Below are 12590 nucleotides of genomic sequence, written 5' to 3'. Positions count from 1 at the left end.
AGTTATGTCTGATTTATGATTACTTACAAAGGTTACACAGCTTAGTTGAAACTCGGGGTACAGCAAAAAGCAACCTGTAAAAAAGAACGCAACTTATCACTCCCAGAACTGAGGCCAAAGGTAGACTAGGGCCGGCCGTGTACGCACTCATCCGCATAACATCATTTTCGTCATCAGGAGGGTCCAAAAGCGGACAGTACGCATACAAAATCGTTTGTGTCTAAAAATATTGAGACAGGAATACTCCACTACAAACAATAACACAAAGGCAATGGACAGTCTTTGCACAAACACCATTGTCTTTTCTTCTTTTATTTTTACTTATTCCAAGAACAGAAAGCTGTGGAGCATTTGCGTCACCATTATTTTTTTATTCCTGTTCTTTGTTTTCTTGTTTTGTTCTAAACTTTGTTTGCAATGGTGGATCCGCTACTTTTCTTCAGCTATTCTATTTTTTAATGTACTGTATATGTTGCGAATCAGTGCTGCCCTGACAGCCGGGTAGAGTAATAAGTTGAATACAAAATAATTTGTATTCAGGTATGGAAATTAGCACCCACCACCAGCCAAATGTGGGTGATTTTGTGTTGTGGCGGGTAAACTCGCTTCACCTACTGGTAGTGTTGTAGTCAAGACCACCTAAACCGAGACCAAGTCATGACCAAGACCAAGACATGCCGAGACTGAGACAAGACCAAGACTTTAAAGGGTCGAGACTGAGTCAAGACCAAGACAGGCCGAGACCAAGTCAAGACCAAGACCTTTGCAAGTCACTGCATTAAAACACTGCAGGAATATGCATATGCTTAGGCACTTCCTGTCTGTCTGTGTGTGTGTGTGTGTGTGTGTGTGTGTGTGTGTGTGTGTGTGTGTGTGTGTGTGTGCGTGTGTGTGTGTGTGTGTGTGTGTGTGTGTGTGTGTGTGCGTGTGTGTGTGTGCGTGAGTGCCATCAGAGAAGTTGATCAAATAATCAAAGGCATTGCAGATATGTGGGAATTTATCTTTGTCTATAAGCAAATAAAAGTGAACAAACATTAAAGAGCTGAAATCAACTTTGATCAAATTTGTGATGTGCCATCAGTTGTGGTCTTGAAATAAAATCCAAAGTCCTCTTTGTCTGAGGCCGAGACGAGACCGAGGAAATATGCGGTCGATTCCAAGACGAGACCCAGACCTTTAAAAAGTGGTCTTAAGACCGAGACCGGTCTCGAGATCTACAACACTACCTACCGGCCACCGTGGGTAAATAAAAATAGCATACTCTTTCACCCGGACACTTTTAGAGGAGGCACACTCAAAAACTGTGGCATTACATCGTAGGGGTTAAGAGGTCTGCAGAGAAAAAATCTCAGGAGGAGCCAGTGGACAAAGAGGCGAAGGTCAAAAATGTTTTTTTAAAGAACGATGGAGAAAAGCAGACAATGGGAAGTCCCGCGATTGGTAAGTTTACGATTGTCCTGTACACACTGCATATTAATTCGAAGTTGTCACATCAACTTTTAATGCTTAAAGACAGGGTATCACATTTGATCCTGAAACATTTTTAGTTATGCTGGTTAAAAGTCTCCTCACATCCTGATAGCAATCACTATGTTCAGTTGTGTAAATGTATTTGTAGAAATTTATGTCATCTGTGAAAGGCATAGGACCAAAAAATGTTCAACCAATCAAAGATCTCGGTCCGAACGGACGTTGCCTTTTTTGTCCCTCATCCATATGCGTAATTTGAATGTCCATCGCCGCAGCTTGTTCACGCAAACACCATACGTCATCGGCGCGTTCACGTGCGCTCACCTCCCGTCTGTAAACAGAGAGAGAATGGCAAACTTTTCTGCTAAATTGACAACCTCCACAGGAGCCACAAAACGAAAGACATTTTTTAAAACAGCAAAAACTGCCCGGATCAGCAAAGAGCAAAAACCCAAATTAAAACAACAACAGCATTTTTTTAACATCGGTAACTTCACTGCTTTACCACGAGATGCAAACAGCTGCAGGAGGCAAAGAGTCTGAAAGGGTCGTTGCACTGTTTAGTTTGGTAAGGTAGGTACGAGATATGTTTGTATTGAGATGGATTCAGATATTCTACTTTGATGAAACATTGTGTTGCTTACGAAATTTGTGTTCGTTTACGGATTAACGATATAGTTACTATGTCTACACAAACGAAAGTGTGCTTTAACTAATTCTGATGTAAATTCTGATGCTGTTTATGTTGGTTATTTTGATAATGTTATTCACTTTGTACTGCAAAGTTTTCTCAAAAAAGAATGAGACCTGAGATGTGACCATCTGATCTGTGAGTGTTCATGTGTTTTGAAAAAGGCTGTGTTTTGGATGACGATTTGAATAGAGGGTGGATCGGGATTTCATTGCTATTTCATTGCTACGCAAAATTATGGTAGTGACAACCGCATTTACAGAAACTCTACATCTACTGAACAACTAGTAGTTAATAAAGTGTTTAAACGTCCATCATGGACATAACAGGTCTTTCTTCTGAAAAAATAAATGCCTAGAATGGGAAAAAGTCTTCTGTATGCGTGGTACAGAAAATGCCAGAGATCTTACACGATAAAACAGAGAACAAGAAAAATCTAATAATAAACCAAAATAAATCCAACCCCTGTGGGGTTATTGAATCTGCCTGTGGCGGTGTTGGGTCTGCCTGTGGTGGCATTGGGTCTGCCTGTGGTGGCATTGGGTCTGCCTGTGGTGGCATTGGGTCTGCCTGTGGTGGCATTGGGTCTGCCTGTGGTGGCGTTGGGTCTGCCTGTGGTGGCGTTGGGTCTGCCTGTAGCGGTAGAGGTAATGTGTGCTGCATTGAAAGAGAGTGTTTAACACTACAGACAGGCTATAAAAACCACCAGATCTACCCATCTCAGCAAGCTTATAGAAGAAAATCATAATAGCCCTCGATTCCTCTTTAACACAGTTGCGAAACTGACTAGAAACAAAGAACAAACAGAAACAGATACTAAACTCCAAATAGTAACGATTTCATGAACTACTTCACTAACAAAATTGTAGTTATTAGGGAAAATATCGAAGCTATGCAAATAGCTGCCATTTTATCAAATAGTTGAAGACTATTTTTTATTACGAACCAAATCTTTGGTGACCATGGTATTCAGATTCAAAGGTGTTTTGCAAGTACCGGTATGTATGTCTCATGTTTATAAATTGAAGACTAGCAGACTAGCAGTCTTCAAGAGTGCAATGTATGCAGGGTTTAAAATACAGTATGGGTAACTGAGAACATACTGTAGCTAAAAATGCATAGGCTGACATTTGCAAGGAATGAAGTTACAACACCTGTCAGTGAAACGTGCTAAAAACAACTACATGTGAGGAGTTTCAACTTTTAGAGAAATGTATATTACAATGGATTCTGTTGTTCATCTAGGTTGGGATGGTAAGACTTTTACAATGCTCTTCCAAAAATTAAGAACAAAGATTAATAAAAGTTAAAATGGGTTCCACTTACAAGGATTTAAATGCATTGTGTAATTTGTTTGAAATTATAAAGAGGAAGAAACAGCCTGAGCTCAGGTGGATAATCTGTGGGTTGCTGAGAGGAGCTTGATGGACAGCATTAACCTGGAACAAATTTCACGAGAATAAAATAAATCTGTGTTGATTTGTAGCAGGGCCATGATGGATACAAATAGACTGAAACAGATTAAAAGAAATGCTTATTACAGGAGGGCTTTTGATAGATGCAATAAGCGGATACACTGTAAATGAATAATGGGCAATTCATGTTTCACTTTGTTAGGTTAAGTTACTAAGCATATGTTGATTTGACATCAATACTACATTTCATTTACAGTGTATGGACAAAAAGTACATAAAGTAGTATGAAGAAAATATAATCTGTGTTTATTTTTAAATGGGCCTTGATGGATAGAAATAGACTGGAATAGATTATTAAAAAATGCCTTTCCAAGAGGGCTTTGAAAGATAGAATAAGCGGCTACACTGTAAAAAAAGAAAGATTGCATAAAGAAAAAGTAATTTGGTTTTGCAAGCAAATTCATTTTTTACTAGGTTATGGTATCAAAAATATATTTTTGATTTGACATTAGTGCTGCATTTTTACATTGTATGGATAAAAAAATTATATAATAAATAATAGGGTTCTGCACCGGCAGAATTTTTATAGATACAGCTCTTTATATGTTTATATAATAGAGGTCTAAATGGATAAAAAATATTCTGTGGATACCGCCCTAACGTCTGATGAAAAGTTTGTCTTGTGAGTAAAAGTTGAAAGGATCATCAACAGTGAGAAACAGGTGGTGTCATGTTTAAAGAGTGAATGACTGGGTGTATGCTATAAATAGAGTGAGTGCAGGGCCTGAATGAGTGCTGTGTATGAAAGTAGATAGCAGTGAAGCGAAATACTGTTTAATATTAGTAAAATAATAATAATAATAATAATAATAATAATAATAATAGTAAAAGATAAAATAATAAGAGATTATAGATAAAGGTAAATGGTATATATAGGTTGAATAGAGGTTTTTACGTCTATATTTTATATCATGATCAAATGAAAAAAATATTTATGTTTAACACTATTGTGAAGAGAAAAAATAATATTGCTAGACAAATAAAACAAATTGAATTGAAAGATAAATATTAATAAAGTAAGGAACTGCTTGAAAAACATTTGCAGTGTAGAAAAAGTAATATTGAAGAAAAAAAGGGTAAGCTTGACATTTACTTATAAAAGACTAATGGAATATTACTTAAAGCTACACTGTGTAGTTTTTTTAGTTAATTGTTAGCAAAAACACATTCAAAAATTCAAAAATTTTGTTCTTTCAAAAATATGTGCTCATTCGTGTGTAATTACTTGCACCTACTAATCACATATTCTTGTAAGTGTAGATTCTGATTTAGAAACAGCCGCACACTTGCGATCTAGTGCTTTGATTTGAGTCAGATTTGAAAGCCTGTTGAAGACCTATTCTTGAGGATATTAAAACGAGTCGCCAAGGAAGCGAAAAAGGGAAACCGACAATGCGACAGGAAAAACAACAAGACCAAAATCAGCTCATGAGGCTCAAGAGACGCCGAAGTTGCCTGCTTTCTATCTTCTCCACAGGCAATTCAGCATATTCATTTAAATCTTTACAGTCTATGGTGTAAACTCAAAGTTTTATAGTTCCTTGGCTAACTGTAGCATGGTTATCCATAACATTACGTATTGTTAGTGTAAACGTCAATATGGTTGAATGTGTTCAAACAGCCACACGTCGTCTCTCCGCCCATTTATGTAATCTGAGGTACGAAACACAATGTTTTACATCTTTTCTGACCTCTAGCACAGTGTACATTGCTATTTTTAGCCTTTCATTGATAAAACTGAAGCAGCTGATCTGCCCCTCTTTCATTAGTTTCATTTTACAAGCATATGAAATGTGTTGCCCTATTTATTTCAGCAATTGCTCTAAAATATCAGAGAAAGCGCTTATATACACGGACAAAACATTGTGTAACATATTTACTTACAACACAGGCAGTGGACTCTGACATAATATTAGTTTGTGTCCATTTAAACCCGTCATTACTCCTGTTCATATTTAAATGACAGAGAGGGACTCGTCCACAGACCATCTGGACAAAAGAGACGGAGTGTAAACGTGATGTGTCTCTCCCGGTCACTTGTGATCTGATTGACGAAAACACATCTTAATACCAAGTGTAACCGCCCCTAGGATATTTTTCTTGCGTTGATGAAAAAGGAGTGTCTAAGCTATGTTTATGGTTGCTTTTTGTATGTGATTTAAAGCAACACTATGTAGTTTCCATGTAAAAATGACTTACAGCTCCCCATGTGGTTGAAAAGCGCAACAGTGCCTGGTATCAGACACTCTTCTGCAGGCAGGGGGAGGGGCTGGGCTGTGTTTCCTACCCTCCACCGCCACTTTCAGAGTGTGCTTGTAGCAGCTAGGAGGCTGCTCAGATTGCAGCAACAGTACAATTTGTCCAGTTAAAAGTTGTTCTATCACTGAAATAATTTTAGATACATTATTTAAAGGTAAAAAAACTACATAGTGTTGCTTTAAAGCGGACATATCATAAAAAACATACTTTTTCCATGTTTAACATTAATCTGTGTGCTATGACGGATCACAGGCAAAGGACACTGTAAATTGTTCATTGTTTTTTATTGCTTTTGCTTTGTACTGGAAGCCATGTTAACCTTGGCATGACACGGCCACGTAGGAGTTAAAACACGCTCCGAATGGAGGGGGGCTAGAAAGCAATATTCAGTTGGTTGTCATATAGAATGTCACCGCTAGATGGAAGTAGATCCTAAACAGTTTAGCTTTAAGTGTTTTTATTTGTTAATTTTCTAATTGAGTAAAAAATAGCTGTATAAGACAGAAAGGATCAAAAATGGAGAAATAGCAGGTGTAGTTTAAAGTCACGGCAGTTACTCTCGTGGAAAATCTATTGGGTAAAGATCTTATAAATAAGGTGTTTAAAGGGGACATTTCATGTTGAAGTGTGTGAAGAAATTGATTTGAAAGAAAATTATTATAAATCAAAAGAAAGAAAGATGATGAAGATATGATATGCTTCAATATGAACAAAGTATGCCCCCCCTGTGAAACATTCTTTATTCTCTGGCGTAGACCCTACTTGGTCACAATTCTCTCAAGACAATGGGCTTTGTGCCCAGCTGCACTACTTCCTGGGCTTCGGCCGGCTCCTTGTTTCCTGTCTGCCATTGTTGGACGGGCTGATTAATCCAGGTGTGCCTGACCTCAGTAGTCACAACAACAATAATCAGACACACCTGGATTAATCAGTTTGTCAAATAATGGCAGACAGGAAACAAGGAGCTGGCTGAAGTTCAGGAAGTAGTGCAGCTGGGCATAAAGTTTATTAAACCAACACAAAAGTGAAACACACATTTCCTGATTAAAATCATTAGAATCAAACTAAATGATAAAAATCCTGTGACAAAAATTCATTGGAGGCCAATCCATTCAAGCTAATTCTGTTGTTTGTTTTCCTATGATCTTGACTTGTTATTAAATGCATCCCCTCCCAAACAAAACCTAAACTCCCCATTTTAACTCAAGGGGTTCTATCTTACACCCGGCGCAATGCAGCGCAATGCGCGACGCAAGTGTCTTTCGCTAGTTTCCACCCTAATTTTCACGTTTAGCGCTGCGTTGTTTAAATAGCAAATGCATTTGCGCCCCCTTTTGCGCCCATGGGCGTTCTGGTCTGAAAACGAGGTGTGTTCAGGCGCATTGTTGGCGCGTTGCTATTTTGAGGCAACTAAAATAGACTACGCCATTGACCAACAAAAACCTGGTCTAAAGTCTAAAGTGTTTTATGTTATTTAAAGAGCGCATTAGTAATATGCGCCTATAAACGGGAGGACAACGCGGGTTTGCTTATCACAAAGTACATGAATGCGCAGCAGCACAAAAATGCTTTTAAATATGAAAGATTAAAGGATTGAATGTAAAAGATTATTATTGAATCTCTTGGACATAAATGAGGACTAATTATGAGATGTTAGAAGGCGCAAAGAGCTGCTTCACCTGCAGCCTGGTAAGTAAATAAATGCTTTGATTTAAACAAATGCATATGTTTTTAAATGTTTTTTTAAATGCTACCTCACGGATTTATTATATGATGACTCTGTACTTGCGGATATGGTGAGATGAGAAACATTTTTAAGTAATGCTTATAAAAACTCTTTGCTAAAAACAACCGCTGTCCAAAGTGCTGAAACGCGTTTGTAAATTCTTTTTCTCCTGTTTGTTACAAACCTTTTCTTACATACTTGTAAATTAGTTTTTTGATGATATTGGATAGCCATACATTTAAAGCAATTACAAGCCTGCTTTTTTTACTTCCATGACTAAAAGAAAACGGGTTTTAAAGGTTTTAATAAAAAAATAACAATTTCAATACAAGTGAAAAACAACACAATTATTTAACATTAATCTTAAACTAGGGATCTTCTTCCTCCGCTTAGTTTTTCAGTTTACAAAGTTCGTCATCTAAATAGGGATTAGACATAGCGCCAGCACAACTTGCTTTTAAAGGGGATGAGAGCGGAGACTCTCATTGGTTTACTGCACGTTACGCCCAAAATACTCCCATTACAATAAGACCAACCCTTTTCGGCCATGCACTCGGCGCACAAACCATTTTTCCTGTCGTTAAATTAGTGGATTCGGACACGCCCATTTACACGTTGCGCTGTGCGCTTTAGACAATGCGCTTAGATCGTTAAAATAGGGCCCAAGGTCTTTCTTAAAGGTTGCTTTAGCTCTCTTAATTTCATATATTTTTTGCCTCAACTATGTTCCTCCCTTTAAAAGCTCCATTTCTTTTTGACAGAAAAATCTTGAGTGATTTTGTAAACCACAGTTTACTGTTTGAAAATATCCTAAATGATATCTGGGGTATAAACATATCTTAACAAAACAACACGACTACAAATTACATCAGTTACTTAATCAGCGTCCCAAACAGTGTCCATAAAAACTTTCCAGTCGTTTTTTTTCCCAGTAAAGACTGCACATTTACCAAAACAAATGCTGAAAAGGGGATTTTAGAAAGACTTCAGATTTTTCAGTCTCTGAAAAACAACTCCTTTTGTCCTCTCTTCCGAATTTTAAATGTTTAAGAATATTCTCCGGAGCTGTTTTATGTTTGCTTAAAAGGCGAATAACTTGCCAGATCAGGATACACATATTCCACTGTTCACGCTTTGGGGCTTTTATATCATTGTAAAATAAACTCCCTGGAGTATTAAATTCTTGCCGAATCATGAGATGTTTCAAACAAACACAAACTCAGGTGAATCAGGGTCAGTACACACAGTAGACTGGGCTAGCAGACTAATCAGAGTTGACTGAGCAAGTATAAGTGGGGGACTTTAAAGAGACATGAGCTAAGACAAAAGCTAAAAAAAATCTGCTAAAAATTTTGTTATGAGAATGGGTTCTAGAAATCACGTAAACACTAATAAGGAGGAACTTTTCCAAAAGCATTATAGGTGCTCTTTAAAATAAATGACAAAAAATTGACAAGTCAAGTGGCTCTAATATATAAATAAACATATGTAATAATAAAGAAAATGACTAATACTCTGTGTGTGACTGTGTAGAAATCCAAAGGTAACTCACATCTCGCATCATTTTCACTGCTTCTCGTGTGCGTCCAAGCTTTCTGGAGCACATTGCGAGTCTTCTCTTGATGTAAACTAACACATTAGTGTCCCGTCCTATAGAAAAAAGTCAAAGTGAATATCAAACTTAATTTCCTAAGATACTTTTGAAATACAACAGTTTTTAGCGATCAGTCTATTTTCACAATCTTATAGGGCTGTAACGATTAATCGTGCAAATGCGCGTTTTCTCAATGAATGAATGTTAATGAATTACGATGAATTCCCGGCACATCCGAACGCCTGGGGGCGCTCTCGTGCAGAACTACCTTTGTGCCACAGAAGAAGTAGCATTACAAACGCTATTCCAGGAAATGTCTACAGGAATATTTATATCGCTGTTCTTCAAACTGTTTCAGGTATTGATAATAAAGAATATTTTGAATGATTTTTATTTAACGAGTGTTGCTTTTTTAAATGCACGTTATAAACGACTCAGACCCATAATGAATGATCTGATTAGGACTTCCTACTGACCAAATGCCGTAGTACACGCACAAGCTGTGCATGAAACAAAGAATCGAGCCTTGCGATTTAGAATTGATTTCAGACAGGCATTTTTAATGGGACACACGATTAATCATTACATCCCTACAATCTTAGACAATTATGAGGTTGTACAGTATAATGAAAGACAGGTCTATAAAAGGTTGAATATAGAAAGAGACTTCTGCCCTAAACTCGTGAACTGATATACAAATATATACATTTTTAAATGACAAAAACACCACAGTGTTGATGTTGATGACTTATATTCATTTGTCCACAATCCAAGTCTAGTTATTACCATGCTGTTTGAAATATAAAGAAAGCTGGATTATGCTAGCAAAGCATTTTGTTTACCTGCAGTACACTACAAGCTGGTATAAAGTGGCTTACTTTCCACCTTTTACGAATTACCTCAATGAGATTTACCTTCCCAGATGAAACAAAAACAATGTTATTCATAAACCATTACTGAAGTTATTTATGTTTACACTTATGCATTTGGCAGATTCCGTTATCCAAAGCGATTAACAGTATCCTGTGTGTTCGAACCCATGACCTTTTGCGCTGCCGACGCAGATGTTTTTATTAGAAATGGGCGATATGGACTTAAAACTATATCACAATAATTTCTGATCTTCATTAGGATATCAATATATCACAATAAATACAATACCATGAACAACAATAAATGCAGTATTATTCAGCAGTGTTTTTCCTTGGACAACAGCATGAGTTTGTCATCATGGCTGGATAAAAACGCAGAACACAGGTGCCCAAAAGCTGATGTGAGCACCTCACGAATGGAGTCGGAGGACACTGCAAGGAGCAGCACCCCATCATCAGCCAGCGATTTCACACATGTGCTTACATTCTGTTATACTTGTGTCCGTTCAGCACATGAGCTGTGAATGGGTTCCTCAAAGAAATACTTCAGCATTTTGTGACTAGTTAAGGACAACATAGTTAAAAAAAACTTTTTTACAAATTTGTTTAAACTGTCTTTATATACACCAATACATAATTAAAGGCGCTCTAAGCGAATCTGTGCGACGTGACTTTTTGTTGATGTTTGAACCGTTTTCAAACAAATGGAGCATAGCTAACTCCTCCCCCTCCCTCTCCCTTCCTTGCTTTCATTAACGCGACCAACCCCCACCCCCAAATCCTTCTTGTCCTTTATTGGCTGGAACACTTTGTTTTGTTTCGTGGTGCTAGGTTTGGCCACTGTGTTATTATTGCTGTTTGTGGAACCTGGGCTGTCTACAGAGATCGTTTTTTATTACAGTTTGATCAGCGGTCAGGCAGCAAGCAGATAGTGAGGAGATGTTTGCTGTGTGTAACAAAAAATGTTTTATGGTCTTTACCTCACAGTGTAACTGATGGTAATGAAAAATCTTGTATCAATGCAACCTGTTTTTAGCTTTGTCTTATAAATATAACTAGCTCGTTCGTTAACGAATCAAACTAAATATATTTTAAACTTTACTAGTACCGATATGCTAGCTTAAAGTGCCCATCTTATGACTGGTTTTCCACAAGTTAAGTAGGTGTATGAGTTCCATAAAGCATGTTTAAAAGTTGTTTACTCGAAATAGCTTGTAGGAAAAGATGGTTACCCATCTCTAGGAACCTCTGTTTCAGGGCAGTTCAGATTGTGCTGTTTTGAGCTAGTCATTACATATTTATGAGCTGCTGCTCCTTTGATCATGCCTCACTACTAACATCATGTGCGCGTGCATAGTGATATCGTGAGCAGTACAGACCATACTGTGTTATTATTTTATATATTATTATTATTAACGGTTTATGTTGCCAACAGACAAATTAAGCATAAAAGTATCACTAATAAGTACACTACAGGAGAAGAAACTCATGACACACAATGATTCCAGAGTAAATTGTGATGTAGGAGTTTCAACAATAAACGCGTTTTCCCTGGACAATACTAACATATTCCAGTTATAAAACATTTTCAAACGCATTATTTTCGCAAATTACAGAAATTAAGACCCGGCGGGGGATGTATACTGCTTGTGGGCCGCGTGCTAATTGCTAGAAGCTAGCGGGAGGTCCGGACCGTAAAGTTATTAGAGGCTCGGGGGTTAGCCTCGTCAGAAAAGCCGGGGCGGTAAGGCCCGGTCTCGGTGTGTCAAACTCATCATGACACACAAATATTCCAGCGTAAATTGTGATGTAGCAGTTTCAACAATAAACTCGTTTTACCAGGACAATGCTAACATATACCCGTTATAAAACATTTTCAAACGCATTATTTTCACAAATTACAGAAATTAAGACCCGGCAGGGGATGTATACTGCTTGTGGACCGCGTGCTAATTGCTAGAAGCTAGCGGGAGGTACGGACCGTACAGTTATTAGTGGCTCGGGGGTTAGCCTCGTCAGAAAAGCCGGTCTCGGTTAGTTTGGCAAAACACTTTTAGTTTGGCAAAGCACTATTACTATCTAGCCTGCAAAAATATCTATATAGCCTAACTTAAACAATTTTAACATCACTATACATTTAAAAGGTATAATTTACGGGATTAGCGTCAATGTATGATCTCTGTTTTAAGATATAGGCAAGGCAAGTTTATTTGTATAGCACATTTCATGTAATGTGAGAAAGGGACAGCACTCACAGTTCAAATTGCAAAAATAGAGTTTAATCGCCCACAACGAAAGTTTCGGGCTGAACGCCCTTCTTCAGCATGTAATGGCGATTTCACAGATTAATCACAGGTGTTCCCTTCAATAGGGTGTTCACCTCTGACCTGTATACAATTCCTCTCCAAAAGAGGGAGCTCAAGTTACAAGCAACCATCGAAATTCATCAAAATACATTTATCAAAATGAACATATTGTACAAATACACTGATATGCAATACAC

The 12590-nt window shown here is 37.6% G+C and overlaps 1 protein-coding gene across 5 annotated transcripts in view; it reads right to left on the bottom strand.

Annotated features, from left to right (window-relative positions):
• Positions 1–12590, bottom strand: part of LOC129419431 (suppressor of tumorigenicity 7 protein homolog) — a 236756-nt gene that overhangs the window by 109625 nt on the left and 114541 nt on the right. For all 5 annotated transcript variants that reach the window (XM_055174572.2, XM_055174573.2, XM_055174569.2 and 2 more), the window contains one exon: positions 9174–9271. In XM_055174572.2, coding sequence (XP_055030547.1) covers positions 9174–9271 — 98 coding nt within the window. The remainder of the gene's footprint in view (positions 1–9173; positions 9272–12590) is intronic.

The sequence above is a fragment of the Misgurnus anguillicaudatus genome, chromosome 15, assembly GCF_027580225.2.
Source record: "Misgurnus anguillicaudatus chromosome 15, ASM2758022v2, whole genome shotgun sequence".
NCBI classification, from domain to species: domain Eukaryota; kingdom Metazoa; phylum Chordata; class Actinopteri; order Cypriniformes; family Cobitidae; genus Misgurnus; species Misgurnus anguillicaudatus.
The sequence above is the reverse complement of the archived record's forward strand: the minus strand, read 5'-3'. Positions and strand labels throughout refer to the sequence as shown.